General features: G+C 38.4%; 2 protein-coding genes across 8 annotated transcripts; one reads left to right on the top strand and one right to left on the bottom strand.

Annotated features, from left to right (window-relative positions):
• Positions 1-254: 254 nt before the first annotated feature.
• LOC122087189 (probable methyltransferase PMT28) lies at positions 255-10327 on the top strand. Of its 6 annotated transcripts, none has more exons than XR_006142697.1 (10): positions 255-569; positions 982-1839; positions 1946-2095; positions 3982-4129; positions 4271-4360; positions 4641-4815; positions 4902-5144; positions 5330-5524; positions 6749-7056; positions 8880-9190. XR_006142697.1 is itself a non-coding variant. In XM_042656233.1 (9 exons), the coding sequence occupies exons 2-9, from the start codon at positions 1015-1017 to the stop codon at positions 6945-6947; spliced, it is 2148 nt and encodes a 715-aa protein (XP_042512167.1). In that variant the 5' UTR covers positions 257-569; positions 982-1014; the 3' UTR covers positions 6948-7197. The 6 variants fall into 6 exon arrangements, 1 of the variants encoding a protein (XP_042512167.1); XR_006142695.1 differs by lacking the exon at positions 8880-9190 and adding an exon at positions 10085-10327 and having other exon boundaries at positions 257-569; positions 3859-4129; XR_006142696.1 differs by lacking the exon at positions 8880-9190 and adding an exon at positions 7310-7781 and having other exon boundaries at positions 257-569; positions 3859-4129.
• A 4940-nt stretch (positions 10328-15267) lies between these two features.
• Positions 15268-16512, bottom strand: LOC122086159 (RNA-binding protein 25-like). Of its 2 annotated transcripts, none has more exons than XM_042654885.1 (2): positions 16160-16512; positions 15268-15972 (listed from the first exon to the last, which is right to left on the bottom strand). In XM_042654885.1, exon 2 carries the CDS (start codon positions 15951-15953, stop codon positions 15558-15560), a length of 396 nt encoding a protein of 131 aa, XP_042510819.1. In that variant the 5' UTR covers positions 15954-15972; positions 16160-16512; the 3' UTR covers positions 15268-15557. The 2 variants fall into 2 exon arrangements, with proteins under 2 accessions (XP_042510819.1, XP_042510818.1); XM_042654884.1 differs by having other exon boundaries at positions 15268-16004; positions 16160-16510.
• Positions 16513-22536: the final 6024 nt, after the last annotated feature.

Here is a 22536-nt window from a genome sequence, read left to right as displayed (position 1 = left end):
TAAGAAAATGCTACCCTACTGGTGTTGTTACGTAGTCCAATGGAAAGCACATGCGAAAGCATCTTCGGTACAATCTTTCCACCCCAGCTATGCCTAGCGCAGACACACCCGTTGGCATTCTTTCTTTCATTTTTGAATTTACACTTGATATGGGTATCGGCCGAGACTGCTAAAAACACAGATAACAATACCAATGCTCAGGAATTGGAAAAACCTGTAAAATAGAGGTTTTTTTTTTTTTTGATAAAAGTTGTAAAATAGAGGTTGAGCCGTTGAGGTCATACAAAGTTGACATTAGTATTTCTTTTACCGAAGCCTGGTACTTGCTAATGGCTATGCTGGGGAGAGAGAAAGTAATTCCTTTTCGATTCTGTATACTGTAGTGTGTTCTTTAATTCACAGGATTTTTTTTTCACTTATATTGTAAGAAAATTTTCAGACATGGACTATTAAACCCAGGTTGAAAGCACTCATTTTCCCTTTTCTTGCTGAGGTTTGCTGCGATCCGGAGAGAGAGAGGACTACCACGTCCTTAGTCCCCAACAATGTGACCTGGCCAGCTTTTGAAGGTAAGAATTATTTTAATCAATCTCTTTGCTTTTCCTTCTTCCCCATTGGTCCCTGTAAATTTCGTGTTCTTTTTTATCATTGTTTATATCTGTACAGAAAAACCAGTTGCAGAGCGTGTTCCTCATCTTCATTTTTTTTTTGAATCTGGGTGTCCGCAATTTCCGCCTTTTAGAGGGAATTTTTTTTTCCTGCTTAGATTTTACTCTGCTTTAACCGAAGTATTCTCTATCTGGTTGGTAAAATCTTCTGGGTCTTAGCTGAAACTCTGGCTGAATTCTTTCTTCTTTCGCTAAATGTGTGAATCCCTCTTGCTGCTAGAAGGATTGTGTGCGTTCTGGGTTGAAATCTTGCTGGATTCTTTCTTGTTTTTTTTGCTAATTATACAAATATTCTCCTTTACTGTCGACAAAGATCCAGGATTCTTGCTAGTTGATTACTAGTAAGATGGCGGTGGCACGGTTTTTTCGCCTCGTCAAACGCAGATATGGGTTCTGTGCGAAGTTTATCGCAGTGGCCTTGTTGGGTCTCTGTTTCATATTTCTTTGGTCTACGTTTTTATCGTCTTCTTCAGCTGTTGCCTCTCAAAGAAGTAGCTTTAGTGACATAAAGGAAACGTTTTCGGCGGATGGGAAGTTAAAAGATTCAAGGGTTCGACCTAAGAAGAGAGAGCCGGATGGAAGTGAAGCACACAAAGGTGGTGATAACACAGTGGAATCCATTTTGGGAGGGAAAGACAAGAGAAAGGGAGGTGGGCATGTTTCCCATCATAATAATAATAATCACAATGCTGGGAAGAAGGATAAGGAAGCTGATCTGGTAATCTCCAATGCTACTCGTGTGTCAGAAGGATCGAACAACGGGGAATCGCAAAAGATAGAGGATCAAGGTCAAATAGAACAAGAAGAAGAAGAAGTAGAGGATGCTGAGGAAGAAGATGGAAGGGTAATTGAGGATAGTGATTTGAATGACTCAGGAGACCAGCAAAATGAGGAGAAGTTAGTAGAAGAAATCGAGGAACCCATTAGTACAGGGAAGAAGAAAAAGAAGGTGGGTCCAGTGTTTGATTCAAGAGCTCAATACACCTGGAAACCGTGTAATGTAAGGAGCAAATACAATTACATTCCATGTATTGACATTGAGCATGCCACGAAGAAGTTGCAGAGCTATCGACATCGGGAAAGGAGTTGTCCTGGAACACCTATGTGTCTTGTTCCTCTTCCTCATGGGGGTTATCAATCTCCAGTGCGTTGGCCTGAGAGCAAATCTAAGGTACATGAGGGGACTAATCGATTTTCTTTCTCCACCTCTTCCATTGTCTAAAGAGGAATATTTTTGTTGTTTGTTTTCTCATTTGATAATATTCTATGGTTTGCAGATATTATATGGCAACGTGGCACATCCAAAACTTGCTGCATTCATCAAGACAAGGAGTTGGATAATTGAATCTGAGCAATATCTTACTTTCCCAGAAGATCAGTCAGAGTTCAAGGGTGGAGTCCTAAACTACATTGAATCTATTGATGAGGTGAGTATCACATTTTCTTGCATGGGCCTCTGTAACACAGTAATGTTCAGAAAGTTCACATATATTGCAGCATTTATTTAATTATTATTGATCCAGTAGGAAACTGTAAAATTTATTGGTAAAAGGGGAATCAAAATTATGAAGGTGAGAACAGGATTGCAAATTCACCTCCTATCCACTAAATACAAGATCTCCTTGACCACATCTCTCAGCAAAGAGACTCTTTGTCATAGTATCTTTGGCACACAAAGCAAATTGTCTTCGAATATTTGGGGGATTCTTGAAATTCTCTTCTTTCTCTTGGAAAAAACATCTCTACGGTTACCTCAAACAATGATTTTTATCCAATTTATGATGTTCAGCCAATTTAGGCCTTGAAGAAGAGTTAAGGCTTCAGTCTAATTTCTCAATGGATTTGAAAAGCAGACCAGCCCTGAAAACTGCAAATTCCATGCTTTCAAGTTCAAACTATTGAAGCAATTACTTTAATACCTCAAGCACGTGGCTTTTCAAGCAGCCAACCATCAAAATTGAACACCGTGACTAGAGTTTAAAGGACTACGGGGAGACCATGCCACTGCCATCCAATTTCTTGTATTGTCATTGCTCCTAGTGTCCTTGAAGTTATTGCGAGGTCCAATGGCAAGTCATGGGAGGAAGATGATAATATATGGATGGTGTTCTTGGGCCTAATTGGCTGGCAGAATCTATTCCAATGGAGTAAAAGCTATCATATTCGGTCTTGGCGTTTTCTGTTCTTTGGGTGCTGTCTGTTGACACTTCCTAGGTGATTGGGTGGCTGAACTCTGGAAGATAGGTCCTTGGAAATGCATGTATTTTGTTTGGCACGCAAGAGTGCTTGGCTAATCTAGGAATATCTCGTTCCATTACAAGCAATAGTTGATATTCCTGAGATGATGACTTGGCTAATGGTGGGTTGATCATTGAGGTCGTACATGTACTGGGAAATGTCATATAACATAGCCTCTCCCCATGTGCTGCTCTTTTGTTCTTTGTTTGTTGAATTTCTGTATCTCTGATTGCAGTTTGTGTTCTATCTTTCTTTTATAGATGAAGTTGGTTATTCATCAAGAGTTTGGGGGTGGGGCAGGGCAGAAGAAGGAAACCATCACCTCTATTCTATTTACAATTGTAGTAAAGCATGTGAATTGATTCTCAGAAAAAACTATTATTATTCTCTCATTAGGTGTTTGCACTGAAGGGCTTATATTGCAATGAGAGGTTAGTTGTAAGGTCCAGAGTGTAACCAAGATAGCTCTACTGCCTCTACATGATCTAGGAAGGAAGTGGTTTTCCTACCACCTTTTAATTTAGGAGAGGATTTTTAACTGTCATCCTTCGTGCTCAAGTAAACATAAGGGTTGAAAGTGCTGCAGCATGCTACAACTACATCATATTAACTACCACTGGAAAACTAGGGTTTGCTAATCAATTGTCTTTTATAGTGTGCTATGATTGACCTGATAACAATTGCAGCAATTGGCGGCTTAGCTATTTATGTATGGAACTCCAATTAATATCTGAAGACCTGCTAAATGTAGTTCAGTTGCCTAGTTGTAAAGCAATCACATGAACTTCTGAAAGTTGATCTCAAGAGTTTCCAAACGACTTGTCTTGAGTTGGCTTTTGTATTGTTTCACATTTTGAAGATTCTTTTGTGTTTTGATATATTTTAGCTTTAATATATGTTACTGGACAATGGGGAACTCATTTGTGTTTTGAAATATTGTTGGCTGCGGTAGATGGTGCCTGACATTGAATGGGGAAAGAATATTCGCATAGTACTGGACATTGGATGCACTGATTCAAGCTTTGTAGCTTCTCTTCTTGAGAAAGAGGTATTAACTTTTTCACTGGGCTTGAAGGATGATCTGGTGGATCTAGCACAGGTTGCTCTAGAGCGTGGTTTTCCTGCATTTGTGAGCCCTTTTGGAGCAAGAAGGCTTCCTTTTCCTAGTGGCGTTTTTGATGCCATTCACTGTGGTGCATGTGGCATACGGTGGGATTCTAATGGTTTGTGTTTATCGGTTTACTTTTTTCCTCCCCCCCCCCTACTTTTTTTAGTGAATATGTTCTATCACTTTCATTTTTATCCTATATGGTTCATCTCAAATATAGTTCTTAACTGTTTTGTTTATTTGTTTCTATTTGCAGAGGGGAAACTTCTAGAGATGAATAGGATTTTGCGACCTGGGGGTTACTTTATATCGTCTGCCAAACATGAAAACATTCAAGAGGAAGAAGGTACAACCTCAAGTGTTTAAAATTTGTTTAGTAATGGATGATTTACTGGAAAGCCATCTTGTCAAAAATTATAAACTTTTTTTGTGTATAGATTTTCTGTATTTCTACTAAAGTAACAATTTCTGCCCATAATAAGATTTAAGATCATACTTGTGTTAGAGGATGGGATATCTAGGGACTATATCCTATTTCAGTTTTTGTTTCATCATTTTAGAAATTTACAGTTTTATATTGAATATTATTCTCTCTCTCTCTCTCTCTCTCTCTCTCTTTTTTCCAGCTATGTCTTCATTGACGGCATCAATTTGTTGGAATATCCTGGCATATAAAACGCATGAAATCAGTGAAATGGGTGTTAAGATATATCAGAAACCAGAATTGAATGATATATACGCGTTGAGAAGGAAGAAAAGCCCTCCTATGTGTAAAGATGATGAGAACCCAGATGCAGCCTGGTAAGCTGGGATTCTCATTTGATTTTACGTATCAGTTATATTTTCTTATTGATTTGTAACTTTGAAAATGAATAAATGAATAACAGGTATGTTCCAATGAAGACTTGCTTGCATAAAATTCCAACTGGAATTGAACAACGTGGAACTGAGTGGCCTGAGGAATGGCCCAAGAGGCTTGAAACTTTTCATGATTGGTTGGTTAACAAAGAGAATGTGGTTGCAGAGACTGAGCGCTGGAAGGCTATAGTCAACAATTCCTATCTCAATGGCATGGGTATTGATTGGTCAAGTATCCGGAATGTGATGGACATGAAATCAATTTATGGAGGGTACACAAGCAACACTACCTGATCAATTGTTTCCTATGGAATCTTGTTGATATGTATAAGATCTCTTTTGAGTTTGTTGGAGGGATTGTTTATTTATTTTTTCATTAATGATCCATTTCAGTGGAAGGGTGACTTTGTGAATACTGAACTGAGAACAGAATACTGATGTTGTTGTGACTATACAGATTTGCAGCTGCTCTATTATCACAGAAAGTTTGGGTGATGAATGTGGTCCCAGTCAATGCACCAGAAACACTTGCCATCATATATGAGCGTGGACTTTTGGGCATATACCATGACTGGTGTGAGTCTTTTGGCACTTACCCAAGATCCTATGATCTTTTGCATGCCGATCATCTCTTCTCACGGCTTAAGAACAGGTTAGCAATAAATCTTATTCATTAATTTTTTTTTTCTTTCCTATCACATTGAATGTCTGCTCATTATGCCTCGAGAGAGATGAATCCTATTATCATATGTAAGCAGTAATTACTTTCAACCTAGTTTTTACTCAATTGATCCCTCATTCCTATCAATATGGGCATGTGATTAATAGGCCACCACTTGGATGTTCTTTTGACCGAAGCTCGAGTCAGTTACTATGTATTATTGTGTTAACATTATCAATGACTGTAAATTCAGGCAATCAACATATTGCTAGAATATCTTTTCAGTCTCATTTTTGGACCAAACCAATGTGGGATGTGGCCTCTTTGATTGTTATTGTGGATATTTATTACCGTAATATTCTATACAAAGTTCTACAAAAATATTTTCTTAGTAGAAGACTATTTCTTCAGTTGTCTTCCAAAAATATGGAGCTCCCATGAATGTCTCTACTCTCTAGTGTAGGGCATTCCACAAAAAGATCTCGACTCTCTATGTGTGTTGATCTACTATTTTATGATATGGTTCGGACTAATTTCGTGGGAGACATTTAGTGATCAATCATTCAAAGTTCAGAGCTTGCACAATGTTATTCAAATAGCAGAAAATTCAATAAGAAGTTGGATTGCAAGTTTGCAACTAATAAGAATAACCCAAGGGTTGAGAACTTGAGATGAAATTTATAAATTCAAGAAATTGAAAAGAAAATTCTTGAATATGATGTGGTTGTGGACACCTGCCTGTCTCAGTGAAAGTAACAAATAACTTCATCACACCAAACAGGACTACTAGAGGTTCTTATGGAACCTTTAGAGTGGCTGGCTGAGGTTCTGGACCATGCGACTGAAAATGTAGGGCTAGGTTGGCTGGCTCTGCTGGATCACTCAGAATTCTCAGAGATGTCATAGAGGCAACCTATGCAACTTTAACCATAGTTTATTTATACGTTGATGAAATGCCTCAATGCAACTTGTGGAAAACTGAGCTGATTTATACATTTATTGAACTTTAGAAAACATCATTTAAGTGTCATATGAAGGCTTGTTCCAGCGGCCTCCTTTATATATCTGTATGGAAAATCTGAGGGGACATTTTTCTGTGATGAAGCGTTTGTAAATTGCATCATTTCAGATATATGTCAACAGAGGAATCATGTATCCAAAACCAAATTTGATACTTGGATTGTCTTTGACACCTAATAAAAATTGACTTTGCAGATGTAAGCAGCCTGTAGGGATTGTTGTTGAGATGGACCGAATACTACGGCCTGATGGTTGGGCTATTATACGTGACAAGGTGGAGATACTTGATCCTCTGGAAGTAATCTTGAGAAGTTTGCATTGGGAGATCCGAATGACTTATGCACAGGATAAAGAGGGTATCATCTGTGCACAGAAAACAACGTGGCGGCCATGAAGTCTTGTGGGGGCAGTTTATATTGGATGGCCAAAATTCCATGTCATTTAAGAGGGATAAGCCCTGAGCTTGTGTTATTCCCACTCCTTTTCTATCCCACAAAAGTGAGGTAAGTGTTTTCCCTTGCTTATCTCAAATTAGGAACACAAATTCTTCGTAGTTCTTGTGAAAAATATATGATTGCCTTTTATCTTTGTGTTCATATTTCATATATACACGCAGGGAATCCTCTTATCACTGTTCTTTACCCTTTTTTTTTTTTTGGGGGGGGGGGTTGGGTGGTGTATCGAACTTCAAGTATTAGATTGTTCATGATAGGCGTCTAAATTCTTTCTTGTGTAAAACCTGATTGCTGCACATAGGATATTTTGTGACTGAAATCTTCTTCGTAGCTCAAGTCTCCCATCGTTCAGGGAATAGAGATTCAACAGCCAGCCCCGATGGAATTGTTTATCCGGTTCCATATAGTGTAGTCAGTATGAATGTTTAGTGGAGGCCTGCTTGCTTTGTTGAAAAAGGCCAAAGCCAGAATATTTTATAAGTTCCTTCAGCTCTCATGGTTGGAGCATTAAATTTAAGTTTTTATTTTTTATTTTTTATTTTTTATTTTTTATTTAATGATAAGTTGATGAGCAGCTCGGCCGTGAAGCTCGAAAATGAACACACTTAAAGATATAGGAGGTGTGTGGAGCTCATGAAATAGAAATGCTTTTGCAACAGATTCTATGTTTGTATATGAGTTTATCCTTCGTCAAGCTGTGAAGAGGACTGACAACTCAGATGATTATTAGTTCTAAATCTTATTTTTTTGCGCGGAACTATTTGAAATTTTTTCTTTTATGTGTCCTTTACTTGGAAACAAGCATAACCTTAGCAAGGAAAATTATTTGGATTTTTTTTTGGGGGGGGGGGTGAGGAGTTGCTGTCAAGGGTTCCTGTCATCAAATTGGAAAGCTGTACACTTGTTCACACAGACTCCCCTTGACTTATTGTCCTACCAAGTGTCATTGATCAAGTTGGTGGTCAGCTAACTATAGGAACCTGTGGTCCTAGCTGGGGGGGGGGTGTGAGGAGTTGGTATCAAGGGTTTCAGACATCAAATTGGAAAGCTGCATGTGTTCACGCAAACTCCCCTCGACTTATCATCCTACCAAGTGTCATTAATCAAGTTGGTGGTCAGCTAACTATAGGAACCTGTGGTCCTCCTAGCTGAGATTAAGTAAGTGAATCAAATGGCATAATGATCCTTTCACCCCCAAAAAAGGCATAGTACTCCAGCCTGGTCAGCTTCCTTTTAATGTCATTTAGCAGCATCAAAACTTCCACGGGAGCCATCTTTTTGCTGCTTATAAACTCAAGAGCATTTGTTGGATCAGATTGAATAACACACCTCCTATATCCTATGGTGAGCACTAGACCAACACCACCTAAAATCCCTTACAACATATGCTGAATGATGGATGATGGATTGGTTCCCACTGCAAGCACCAGCAGAACTGCTCATGAACTATTTCTAACTAAACATCCAATGCCATCCCTGTTACTTATCACTGATCCTTCAGCATTCTAGCACAATTAGGAGGAGCCTGAGAACTCCAAGAGACTGAGGGAATGTGAAACATGCCTCTAATCCCCCAAGAACAGAAAACTCCAAGTTGTAGGGGAATCTTTGACCTGAATTGTCAGCCCAAGAAGCCTACCCTTGACATCATTCTTTCTCATTACCACCACCTGCTCCTTTGAGTTTGGTGGTAAATGGTACTCTAAATATCATTAATAAAAAGCAATACCTACATAGTTCTCGTGGTTGTTTCGTTTGTGCTCTCTTTTACACAAATGCATGACATTTTCATCAAAGCAAATGCTATAGTTGACATGGACACACTAGAAACACCTGGTTACTAACTTTATTTATTAAACCCCTTTGTGCAGTACAATTTGCGTGCACGTTATATTTTTGCGGTAGATCATAAAGATGGCATTCGCTAAATGATTCAATCATTCCTTGGATATGCAAGAAGTTATCGAAACACTACCAAGGCCATCCCTTTGTTAACTGATTGATTTTGCATGTAAACAATCTCTTGAACATTCGAGAATTACCTGCTCTCTTGCTGCTTCTAACGTGTCTCTTATTGCAAAACGTTTCAAACTTTCTTGTATTGTTAGCTCTGTATATTCTGGTTCTTGCTAAATTAAATTTGATATACATATCTCTGATTAATAACCTTGCACTTGGTTTCCCTGTTCTCATTAAAAGCACTATCAATTGAGATAATGTAGAAGTTGGACTGAGTGTTCTTGAGATATTTTTCCCATCTCATGTAGTGCTGCTGTAGAGGCAAGCACTACATCATCATGCTGCATCCATTTATTATGCATCTGAACTGTTGTACGGTTAAAAAGCCTGCAATCTGTAACCATCAGTTTCCAGGAGCAGATCTGTCTCTCGGACCCTCTCTCCTAATCTTGATCTGGTTCATATTGGGTCAACCTATCCAAGGCATATTGTAACACTCATAGTAGGTGGCTAGGTGGCCTGTCTAAATTTGAGTTGGACAATCACCTTGGCATCTCCTTGGATGAAAGCTTCCAGCATTCTCATCTCCTCAGTTAGAAATGCAGCCTCTAAATGCAAAGCATTCAAACTCTTCTGGTTTAGTAGGGTATAAAGACCTGACAAACAGACCATATAACAAAGTCATGCTCACAGTTCGAACAGCCATCACTGCAGCCATTGTATAGTTCTTCAGATGCCTCCATCAATATGAAAGGAAAAAGCTTGGCAATTGTTGAAAACCTTCTTGTTATGAGTCTTCCATATATATCATGCCACTATCTTGCATATCTGAATACATCAATACCTTCCATTCATTTTCTCCCGACTTGGATTCTTTCCTCTATTTTCTTCTTTTTTCATTTTTCATGTTTCATTTCTCATCTTGTGCATCTTTTCATTCTCCCCTTTCTTTGTTTGGATTTGAGTTTTTCCTACTATGTTTTGTATGGATTGATGCAGCCAACACCATTAAGTTGGAATAAGGCCAGGTTTTTTGTTGTTGTTAATGTAATACCTGCCAATCTCACCCTTCTATATTTCACCCAATTTTCTGACCAATCTTCTAATGATCAATCAGAATCCAAACTGAATAGCCTTCACAAAAGGGCACTTGATAAACAAATGGTTAACTCAACTGTCTCTTATTCACTTCGCACTTATATAGGACAGAACTCTTCTATGGTCAGTAGACTTCTGTGCTATTATTCCATTCTAACTGGTAAGCAATTAGGGACTGCCCTCCATTGTAAACATTTGTGACTTTGATTTACAAATATCGGCAAGGATATAAGTGGTTCGATAAGGTGTCTATGTTTACGGAGACATACGTTCACTACCAATTGAGAAAAGGGTAACAAAATAATTTCCTAAAATTTGAAGGGTAAAACAAAAAGTTAAAAAACATCGACCCTCAACACTCCTCCTATGCTTCCATGGTTTGGATGTGATGATTCCATGAGGTTTTTAATACAGCCAAACCTGGCCTGAATTCCCCTACTTTCCATTGCAACACTTGTGTTAAGCCCTTTTAACTGGTATCATGACATCATCATATATCATCAGAGTTTAAACAATACGATCTTTGCCGTTGGATTTTGCGATTTTCTCTAAAATTTTATTTTAATGAAGGGAAAGCCGTCAACTAACTATTGTAGATTAAATATTCTTATTAGGTACAAGGCACAGACAAGATCCACAAGGGCCCATCTAGGCCCACTGGGCCATACTTATTATTACACTACTACTATAGGGCGGTGGGGAGGAGAGTGATCTTGTTAGTTTGAAAATTTGATGAAACAACCATTTTTTTATTTTATTTTATTATATATATATATATTTATATATATATATGAGGCTAAAAGCAATCAACAGCTGCCCTCCACGTGGTTCAGGTTGTTTGGCTAATAGAATTGGGTCGTCTTGTGTTCTATTTGGATAATGGTACCCATAATTGATAATTGAAGAAAAAAAAAAAAAAAAATACCACGCCGACAGTGTGGGGATTATTTCAAATGCTTTCTCACATCCTAACCATGTGGGATCCCATGATTGTCACGGCGTCTAGATTACCTAATGCGTTGGAGGAAGTCGGGGCACAAGGTGACACCAAGGGGACCAAGGCGTGGCCTAGGTGACTCCTAGATGAATCCTTGACAACTGTATTGGGACTCATACTAAAATTCTCTTTCCTCTTTGATCATGTTGACCTACTTGTTGAGTAAACTCTTTTTCGCACCATAATTTGTGTGGCATGGGAGATTTCTCCCACACTTGCACATGGGAATCGTCTCCCTTGAAAATTAGAGTCATGAAAAACTATTAAAAAAAATAAAAGGGAAAAGTTTTCTATGGGGGAGTATGGCTCCTACGCACAGGCACATGGATGGGGAATGACCTGCGCCCACCCCCCCATGAAAGGGAAAGTGAACTTTTTTGTGAATGTTTCCTCGTACACTCCCATTGGCCCTCGTGCACGAATAGAAATCACATTCCCCATAAGAAACACTTACCCAAAATTAAAAAGGAGGGATTCCCCATGACAATGCTAATATGGGGGAATCTTTCATGCCACACCAATGGTTGTGCATAGACCATATCATCTCAGTGGTGAGAATAGGATAGAAAAAATGAAAATGAAATATCTCATATGAGAAGATGATAGTATATTGGTGTACGCTCCTAGGCTGCGTAGTGTAGTGCCTCCTTCCCATGAAATGACATATCCAACCCTTATTGTGGGTGGAGAGAGACAAAGGGAGACCCTAAAATATGCTACCCATCTTTTGTTGTATCAATTGCAGGTAAGCCAATAATAAGGATTGTGACTGGCTTTGGACTACTACTAAAGGTGGCTATTTTCTCTTTATTCTCCTAATACTATTCTAGGAGGGGCTAGCTTCGTTCTATAATAATAAGATTAGGAGGGAGGTACCGACTCTAGCTATTGAGAATGGTGCTTTGATTGCCCATTATTTTAGTTGGTCTGGGAGTACATGTGCAAAGCAACACAACACAATAAAACACAACATTGACAAGGAAGAGGAAGGGAAGAAGTGTCCAGTGGAGGTGGGGATTGAGCATCTCTTCTCCTTTTTGGCAGAAATAAAGGTTTTTTTTGTAGACAGGAGGGGTATCCGACTTTAGGCCGACTAAATCCCCCCGGGCTCATACATGATCCCTACGCCACGCACAAACCGGGAGCTTCTGGGCCTTAGTGAACCTTAGGTGGGTGGCTCCAATGAATTATACAGCGACGAAATTTTGATCACGAGACCTCGTTTCCTGAGGCAGAGTCTCATGTCCCCTCCAAGCCAGCTGCGCTAACCCCTTGGGGTTATAAAGGTTCCTTTTTTATTATACCGTGAACTGTGAAGCCCCCTGAAACCAATCAGACAGGTTTCCTTACTTGAGGAGGAAATGTGGTATTTTAAAACCACAATTCAATCTATTGGGTTTGGTGTCTTTTATTTAGATAGGATGATGGGTTTGGTTCAATGGTCCGATTGGATTGCTTATCAAGGTCTTTTAATGGGGAGGGTGGAGAAAAACCAACGTAGAGAGAGTGGCAAAGGGTGTAATTTCCTCTGGAAATTAAGGTTTTCCGAGAGAGTGGAAGAAGGTTGAGTCTCCCAAAGGAAGTAGAATCTTCCAATTGAGTGTAATTTTTCGAAAGAGTGGAGGCAATTGAATTTTCAAGTGAGTAGAATCTTCGAAGAGAGTGGAGGAGATGGAGTCCTCTCGGTGAGTGGAGGTTTCCAGGATGTGAATTCTTTAAGGAGGTAGAACTTTAAAAATGTGCAGTCTCTAATGCAAGATGAATTTATAAAAGGGAAGGTATCTATCAAAGGGGGCAGTGAAAATCCAAGATATGAGGATCCAAGTGAGAATGAGAGAAGGGTGTACAAGGGGTTTGGATTTGGAAATCAAATCGCAAGGGTTATACTATTTATCTTCTCTTGATTCTTAGTTGAAGATCAAATCTCACTCCAAAGACATAAGTAATATTACCGAACTAGGTAAATCTCGTCTAGCGTATCTGCTTGCTTTATTTCATGTGTTTGATGTTCTTGGACATATATTTTTTTGTGACATACATAATTATATGGGGGGATACACAGTTTTGTGTTTTGTACATGCATAGCTCACATTGGAAGTAGAATGTTGCTCTTGTTGGGGGTACTCCAAAGGGCCGTTATGATGCTAAGCAAGGTATCACTATATATTTGTAACGAGAGTTCCTCTATAATCAATTTGAGAGGCGTGAGGACAAACGGCTATAACCTTTCTCCATTGATAGTGAAAAAGTGTCGCATCCCACCATGACCATATGTAATCTTATCGTTATTTGTAATTTTTATTCTTTCCTACATCGTTTTAGGGTTTTACAACTCTCATTCCTCCCCTCTCCCCTCTCCCCTCAACACACCCCTCAAAGATCCTTTCCCTCCAACCGAAGAAAGGTCTGCCTATTACTAACTTCTAAAGAGTATCAAATCTAACTGCCAAAATCCAAACACCCATAAAAAGAGAGCTGATTGAGAAGAGTTGTGGGAAAGAAAGTGCGACAGTGTTAGATAGACCTAAAAATATAATCTAAAGTTAAAGAGCAGTTTTAGAGTATCATCATGTGTACATGGATGTACAATGCATGTGCTTTAAATTTCATAAAAATGATAAGGTAGTGAACATTGGAAAAACTCCTCAAATATGATCCAATAAATGTTTAGGAACACTTATATATGATACATCTAATAATAGAGCACACATTGTTATAAAGATATGTATGTGTTTTTCTTTAGGCCAAGCTCCCAAACATCTGAATTCAAAGTTTGTGCTCAAACTTTACTCTTGAGAACATGGACTCTGTTTTGAGGTTTAAAATGATCCAAATATGTCAAAATTTCGTCTTACTCCAAGCATTCTCTAAATCCATAAACAGGCTTTTTTTTAGAGGAAGCTCTCAAATATTTGAATTTAAGGATTGCATGTGTATCACTTCGAGAGCATAAGGATTTGGTCCATAATGTCAAAACTACGATTGAAATGGCATATGGGACCAAGATGGCACCACCCTAACTGATAAAATTAGAATGGGAAAGAAATAGTAAAGAATGAACATATCCTTGTGAGTTTAGCATCTAATACATCTACTTCTTCCTTAAATTTTTAAGCTTTACAGAAATCTCCCTCTTCTTGTATACGCGTGCATAATAAAGAATAAAAAAATGGAGAATTCTTTGGTGCTACGATGGAAAGAGAATCTCTTCATCCACCACGATGTGATTGGGCAAATGAGTTTTTATCATCTTCCAATTTATATGAAATCGAAAACACCCCTCCGCGGTCTAATAGAAAGGTCATTCTTCATTTTTCATAGTGGGTGAAGAAAAACCCAATCCAAAAATGATTGGATCATTTTAATTTACGGTCATATATAAGATGGGGCCTATTTGATGGTGACTCCCAAAAAAAATGTCTTGACTTCCTAGTAATGAGATAATCCTCATGGCTACATGAAGAGGGGAAAAAAAAAATCCTCAAAGCTTATGTATGTTTGGCACGGGTAAAAGGGGGGGAAAAGTGGGAAAAGTATCAAAAGAATTAAAAAGAAAAAAAAAATTAAAATTCCCCAAAGGGTATGTGGCTGAAATTAAAAAGAGAAGTCATGCCGACCAAATACCCATCTAAGAAATTTCACTTTTTCATCAGCCCTTTCCTTTTTCCACTCAATAATCCTATGATAGTTTTCTCTCCGCTACTTTTTTATCCTCTCTCTTAGCCAAGCAAACAGAGTCTAAAATGCAGAAACTCTGATACACCTTCACCCTCTTGGGATGATCCAAGAGTTTAGCATGATTCTTTTAAATACTTTTTCCCCTTTATTTAATATCAACGAGAAGTATTCGATCATCATCAGTTGTCCAGAGAGAGACGTGAAATAAAGTTGAAATTTGAATGGTTTCAAGAGAGGGCATGGAGAGGGGAGGTTGCAGGTTTCATGGATGGTTGAGTTCTATGTGTTAGGATCATTAATTTATTAGAGAAGACCTATGACCTAAGTGGGGTATGTTGGTAGCATTAATTGCGACAGAACATAATAAGAGATTGGGAGTAACCCACGTCTCATTCAGAGTTAGCGTTAGCACTGATCAGACCTTTCAATACTTTAGTAAGTTGCTTTTCCAGTTTCCTTCATCTGCAAAATTTAAATGCAGAGGGAAAAACAAAAAAACAAAAACAAAAAAACAAAACAATGGAAAAGAGAATGAAAAGAATTAATCTGACTATCTTTTTTCCTTTTACAGTTTCAGATTTCAATACTTTCAATCGTATTTTCCTTCTGGTTCTTCAAAGCTCCTCTCAGTTAACAAAGAGAGGTAGATTAACAGAAATTAACAGACCCATCAAACATAAATCTCTCTTTATCCCAGAAAACGAGGGGAGAGCGTTCATAATATTGAGATAAACGAAGCAATCACAAAGAGACTGTGAAGGTATGAACTGTGATGTATAATAATCTATATATTTACCTGATGAGATGAAAGAAGAAGTTAGCTGCTGCTCTTTCGAGGCTGGCTTTTTCTCCTGCTGCTCTTTGGAGGTTCCTCAGTCTTGCTTTCATCAGATGGCCCAGTTCCTCCTTTCACATCACCAACGGATGAAGAAGACGACACCGACCTAATCCCCTTCAGCTGCTCCACGTCGCTGCTTTTCATTCTCTTCGATTCGCTCTCCTCCACTGCTGCTGCTTCTTCTTCTTTTTGTTCCTCTGCTTGATTTTTCTCCTCCTCAGCTTCAATGGTGACTTGGGTATTCTCAATGATTTTGCGAGGTCTTCCTCGTTTCCTACGAGGTTGACTTTGCTGCTCTGCGATTGAACCAGACGATGCTTCTCCTACTACTTCCCTTATTTCTTTGGTTTTTTTCTTGGTAACCTTCTTTCCCATCGATGATTGATCTTGAATCCTTAGTTTAGATCAATCCAAACAAATCAAGAGCTTCCATAACCACCACACACGAAAAATAAAATACAATAATCATTTTTAACTTTTTAAGAACAACCCAGAAGGCACGAGATTACTCTCCTTGTAAAGCAATCCAGAAACCACCCAAAAGAAAAAGATGAATAACCAGAGGAAGAACAGACTAGTACCTTCTTCTGTTCTACTTGCTAAAATCGCCAAACCGATTGAAATAAGCAGAAACCAATATCTTTCAAAAAACAAATATTAGGTTTCTCCAATATTATTCTTCTTTCAATAGCTTCGATCCAAACCCACTATGAACAACCAAACCAAGATTCCAAGAGAAGCAAGTTCAGCAATACCCAGAGTCAAAATCGTTTATCAATCCATTACTATTTCCCTTGCTTCTGCAGAAGAAAGAAAAGGAGCTTTGAAAGAAGGGGAAGAGGGGGGTTGGGGACCCTTGGGAGAGGGACTCACTAGAGAGTGAGGAGAGAGGAGAGAGGAAAAGCATGGGGGTGAAGTGGGAAATGGGGAACCATCTACTAAGTAAATCATACGTGTACCATTAATTGGGTAGAGAGAGAGATCGAGAGGGAAAGTGGGGTTTGGTTTTTGTACGCAATTGGTGTACGAAGGTCGAAGGGAAACCACCCCACCACTACTGACTTTTCTGTCCTTTCCCACATCTTCCGATTGCATTTGGGGCCACATGCAATTTCTCTGATCTGACTTTGTGGGCCCCCTGGATTTTGAACAAGCCGTGCGTGTGGTTCGGTTTGGTAGGGGTAATAATCTGGACCGGAATTGGAAAAGGGACCAAAATTTGTCTCGTTAAAAACCAGAATAGTTCCTTTTGTTAAAGTATATTATTGGGTCGGCCTTATGTTTTAGATTTGGATTTGATCAGTTAGTCGGGATGATTCTGGTCCTAATGCCAAACTCAAAGGGTGGGACAATTTAAAACCTATTGCAATTTCACCAACATTGTTGGTTGGTTTGCTAGTGTTTTTTTTTTTTCAATGATCAAGAGGGTTAGGGCATAAATACTTCAATTTTGTATGAAGAAAGAACGTTATCCGATAGCGTATACCTGCATTAAGGAACAATAGATACAAAAAGATCATGTTGTCTCATGTTGAAGATGTTTGTGTATATTTTTTCATTGGTTGCGGGCACTGATGTATACTTATACTATAGGGTAATGTTTTCACACCTCCATATTTTTTTTTTTCTGAAATCAAAGATTTCAATTAAAACCTCTATGGTGAAAAACTGAAGTTATCTAGGCTTCATTAACAGCATGACCTCTTTCTCTCTCTCTCTCTCTCTCTCTCTCAAGAAACTTTTTTTTTTTTTTACAAGTCCATACAAAGGGTTTATAGGGACCCATAGGCTACACTTGTTGACATACTACTACTATATTTCTAAAAAGGTGATGGTAGGAAGATCGAACCAAAGATCTTTCTTAAATTCACACCAAAACCCAATTGTCCAGATGCCCGGTTGCCTGCCACTAAACTAATAACTTATCCCTAGAAACTTACCCCCCAGCAAGCCTAAGTAGTGATGCAATGCTATGATGTCATAATTAAGCCCATGCAAAGCGATGCAATCATCATGACATCACAGCAGCCATGGCTTATAAAGCACCTTAAGGCTTGGGCTATCATTGTTTGACTCGAGTCTTATTTTTCATTTATTATTAATTATATTGATGATGGCTAATTAGGAGTCAGAATCAGATTATCCTATTATTAATTGATACTGATTTAATCCCTAAGGAGAGTTCAATTCATGACCTCTTAATTTTGAGGTGTTAGTTTTTATCAATTAAGCAACCCCCTTGTGCTAAAGAATTAATTACTAGGGATGATTCTAGTTTGACCCCAAAGAGGTAGAACCGATTAGAATCTTTGGATTTGGAGCCAATTGGGTGATTGAAGCCTGGGTGTAGAGGAAATGTGGGTTTTCTGAACCCTTCTAATTATAAACTCAACATCATGAGGGGTTCTTCAGAATCAACCCATTTCATTAGGTGGATTTAGGTTGTTATTTAGCCAGCCAACTGATTTAGGCATAAAAAAGTCTCTCCCCCCCCCCCCCCACCCCAAAAAAAAAAAAAAGACAATACTGATTTAGGACCATTTTTTATAGACACTGTGATTTATGACATTACTTTAGTGATGGGAAACAAAAGCCCCTGACTTGTTACATGAAAAAGGGAAATTTGATCTCACCTTACAAACACAAGACCCATTCAAATCACTCTTGGTCTCTTCTGTCCTTATAGGGTCTAAATTTTCTAATGGAGTGTGGGTTGATCAGAACAAAGCTGGGTCAGGTTCAGATATAGGATGACTACGACAAAGAAAAGCAAAGAAAAGGTTAGTCTTTAATTAGGGTTCCTTTAGTTAAGTAAGATGATAGATAACAAAGGTCAAAGGACAAAGGGGTCTCTAATTTTGGTTTGTAATTTCAATTCACTTTTCTGGCTAAACCTTCTTTCACTGCCCTCCGCATGTGTTGTTCCTCAACATGGTCTGTAGACTGTGAGGGGCATGGTTTAAGTATGGTCTTGTGTCGGTCGTACTGGATTGGAGATCGGCTAAGATTGATCCTTGATCCTTGATTGATCTAGATCGGTGATCCATATCATTTTAGAGGTAAAATAGTAAAAAATTAGTACTTTTAAAAAAATAAAGATAAAATCAACTAATACCCACTGATCCGGTCTGATCCAAATCGATATCGACAAATACTAATATCGATACCAATACTGATACCATCCCCATGAGGAGTCATTTTCTTGATTCACACCATGCCCTGAAAATGGTGGCAGCAACATTTTTGCCATCTTTTTTTTAACACATCAGGAAATCTTTGTTGTAAATAAGGTCAGTGAAAAACAATTTATTTTTTTATTATTGAGGCTAAATGCTATCAATTCCTAGGGACCATGATAAGCTCTTGAAAATGACATAATGCTAAATAGTTTACAATTTTTTTAAAAAAATTATTTTTTATTTCAAATTAAATATATTTTAAGAATAAGACGAAGGATAATCAAAAAAAGATTAAGACTTTTTAGTTCGCAACTTTAGTGAGAAGATGGTGCAACTTTATAAAAAAGAGTTATGGATCTCCATTTTAAGTTCTTCCCCATATCGTAGTTAAACAATTTGAATCGAGATGTAATAAGTATAAATTGAAATCAAATTGAATAGTATTTAGTTACAATTTTCCAAACCAAATCCATAATGTATTTATTTTCGATTAATCGTTCTTATCGATTCCCCCCTTCACATGTTCAAAGCCTTATCTCCAACCTTTGCTCTCTCACAAATTTTCGTTTATTCTAAATCTCCAAACACCTGGCCTCCTATAGGACTAATAAGGAAAATAAATTAAAAATGAATAATGTCAAGATAGCGAAAATAGAGAACCCAAAATTCTAGGGTTAGCAAAAACTGAAAGAAGAAATGAAATAAACAAAAACATACTACAAATTGAGAATAGGGAGGAAAGATACAACAAAACGAATGGGGAATAGTCTGAGCTCTGAGATGTTGTCAAGTGTCTATTTCTCTTTTTTTTTTTTGTTAAAAGTGTATTTTTTCCATGTGAAGCTCCATATGTGTTATGGATTGTCCATCTAAACGATCATGTGTAGGAGATCATCCGTTTTATTTGTTTCCTTTTTGAGAACTCGAACTTAGCCTTGCAATATCAGCAACAATGACGATGAATAAGACTCTAATGATCCCCTACTCAAGTGATATTAAAGGCGACACAACCATGGACTAGAATGTTGAACCGTAGGGTCCATACTTCATGTTTTGGTGATGAAACATACATTTGAATGACAAATGTCTTAGAAGTGTCAAAGAAGAAGAAGATTTATTTTTTATTTTTTATTTTTTTTGGGTAATTTACAACGCCATTCCTTGGAGAATGTCAATATTATAAGAACACTCCCTCTCTTTCACCAAATTAGACTCAGACTCTCTATTGTTCGTCAGTGTTACATAATATACCAAAAATACTGACATCAGCAATTCATTTCCCTTCTAAATACCATTTTTCCCTTAAAAATAAAAAAGTACCCGCCATTAGTTTTAGTCCCTAAAATTATCTTAATTAACTTTTCCTGGAGTTACACAGAGAGAACACCAGAAGCTCGTACTCAACCGTAATGGTAGTATCGAATCTTTGTCTCCGTCTTGTGAAGCGTTTTTTCAATCACATTCTCCGACATATGTACATCCGTTGCGTAAGCATTCTTAGCCTGAATTGCGTACTTGTTGTCTCTCCTGATGCTTGTGCGAGTCTCAGAACAGTAGCTTCTCAAACCCCCATTCCCTGAAATGTTCAAATCCATCAGAAATTTCAGAAAGATGAGGCAAAATAAAATAAAATTTAGCTTCTCCAACTCCAAAATTTCAGATCTGTGTCATAATTGGCTACTTACTTGGAGTAATCCTGAGTCGAATCATTCAGGCAGAGCTTGTATCTGTAAGGTATGCATTTGTAGAAAATGGAATTGCCCACCAAAATTAGGAAAAATTGCGATACTTATGAGAAGTTTAGGGCGAGAGAATTTACAAAAATTTGGAATCGGCCAAACTCAATAAACCCATTTCTAAATTTCTCATTCCCTTCAAATACAATCAAGAAATTAAGAACCCACAAAGGGGATGAAACAATCCATACCCAACGACAAGCCAACACCCATCTCTATAGCGCCACAAGTGTCTTCCCTTACGGGAAACCAAAGAAACCATGTTTTCCAGAATTGCAAGAAGAGATTGCGAATGTAAAGCCGATTGGTTTGGGGAAAGAAAGTAAGAAGAAATCCTTAACAATATCTGGTGAGTATCTGTTACACCCTTTCCCTATCTTTAGGATCAACAGGAAGCGACTTCTTTGTTCTCTAATTAGAGAGAGAGAGAGAGAGAGAGAGAGAGAGAGAGAGAGAGAGATGGGTAATGGCGGTTTTGATGGAAAAGTGAGTATGTGCTTGTCATGGATGAGGGAGAGCCACCCTCTACCTTTTAATTGCAATGGGGGTGAGCCATGAGCATAGGGGTGTCAATCGGTCGGTCCGGCTTGGTTTCAGTCCGGGTTGAGTCGGTTTCGGTGTGGGAAAGTTGAATTGAAACCGAAACCGAACCAATAAGGAAATTATGGTTTCGATTTGGTTTCGGTTTCGTTTTCAATGCGGTTTGGTTTCGGTTTGTCTTCGGTTTTTTTAATCCATTTGTAACCGGGTTGGTTTTGGTTTTTTGTCTAGTTTGGATTCGACTTTCCATACAAATGTATACAAAACTATGCAAATTTTGATTTCTTTAATGAATTTTGGAGTGTTTCGGTTTCTTACCGGTTTGGTTTCAGTTTTGGTCCGGGTTTAGAGCCGGTTTCGGTTTGGTTTCGGGTTCATCCGGTTTTCGGTGCGGTTCGGTTTGGTTTTGGGGTTGCAATACTCCAAACCGAACCGACCCAATAAGGCTTCGGTTCGGTTCGGTCCGTGTTGTTATCGGTTCAGTCCGGCCGATTTTACCGGTTCGGTTTAGGAATTGACACCCCTACATGAGCACATGAAGCATACATGGAAATAAAAAGTGGCAGACATCACTCCTCTCGTGTCGCGAAACACAAAGTGTGAGCTCGGGCCTGAAGAACCAAGCGTGGTAGGCAATCCATTCCCAGTGCTCAGGTTCCCATATAAGGATTATCCCATTCAAAGGTGACGACTTCTTCCCTGAATCGAAATAGGTAAGGAGAGAACAAATGAAGGAGATAGTGATAAAAGAGATTCGGTGAACAATATTTTTTGTATAATAAGATAAGAGTGTTTTATTCATAAGGATTAAAGTGTCATTTTATAGTATCACTTAACATTGACTGATGACAGGAGGTCTGAGTCTAATTTGGTGAAAAATAGTGGATGCTCCTATAATACTAGCATTCTCCAAGGGGCGTCGCTGTAAATTATCTTTTTTTTTTCTTTTCGAAGAGAAGTTCCTATATCATGGAAACATGAATACAATATTATTTATAATTATAAATAATTAACTGAAGTGTCTATCAATTTTTTTTTTAATTTTTAATTTTATTTTATTTCCTGACAGCCAAACATAATCAGAGGTCGACGGTAGACTGGTAGAGTGGGAACTGGGAATGCACACGATTGGTCTTTTGCGCAGTGCCGACAGCCGAGTCGGTATAAAGAGCAAGAGGGAGCGCCGCCACCTCACTTTAGTTTGCTGACTGGTGAGTGGTGTCTGGTGACGTCACCGGGGCTGGGACCCATCTGAGAATTGAGACCATGATAAGAAGATAAACCTTCAAGATTTCAAGTTATTTTCCATTGGCCCGTTTGTGGACCCCGTTTTCATTTTAAACCGTCATGGAGAATCCCGGAAAATCTGCTTTTGCATCCACATGGGGCCCCAAGGCCCACAACCTCCATTAATTTCCATATTTATAACTACAGAAGATCCCATGCTAAGGCTATGCAGCACGCACGTGTTAGGACTTACGACTTGTAGGTAAAATGGAGAAA

Source organism: Macadamia integrifolia, chromosome 8 (genome assembly GCF_013358625.1).
Source record: "Macadamia integrifolia cultivar HAES 741 chromosome 8, SCU_Mint_v3, whole genome shotgun sequence".
NCBI lineage: Eukaryota > Viridiplantae > Streptophyta > Magnoliopsida > Proteales > Proteaceae > Macadamia > Macadamia integrifolia.
The sequence above is the reverse complement of the archived record's forward strand: the minus strand, read 5'-3'. Positions and strand labels throughout refer to the sequence as shown.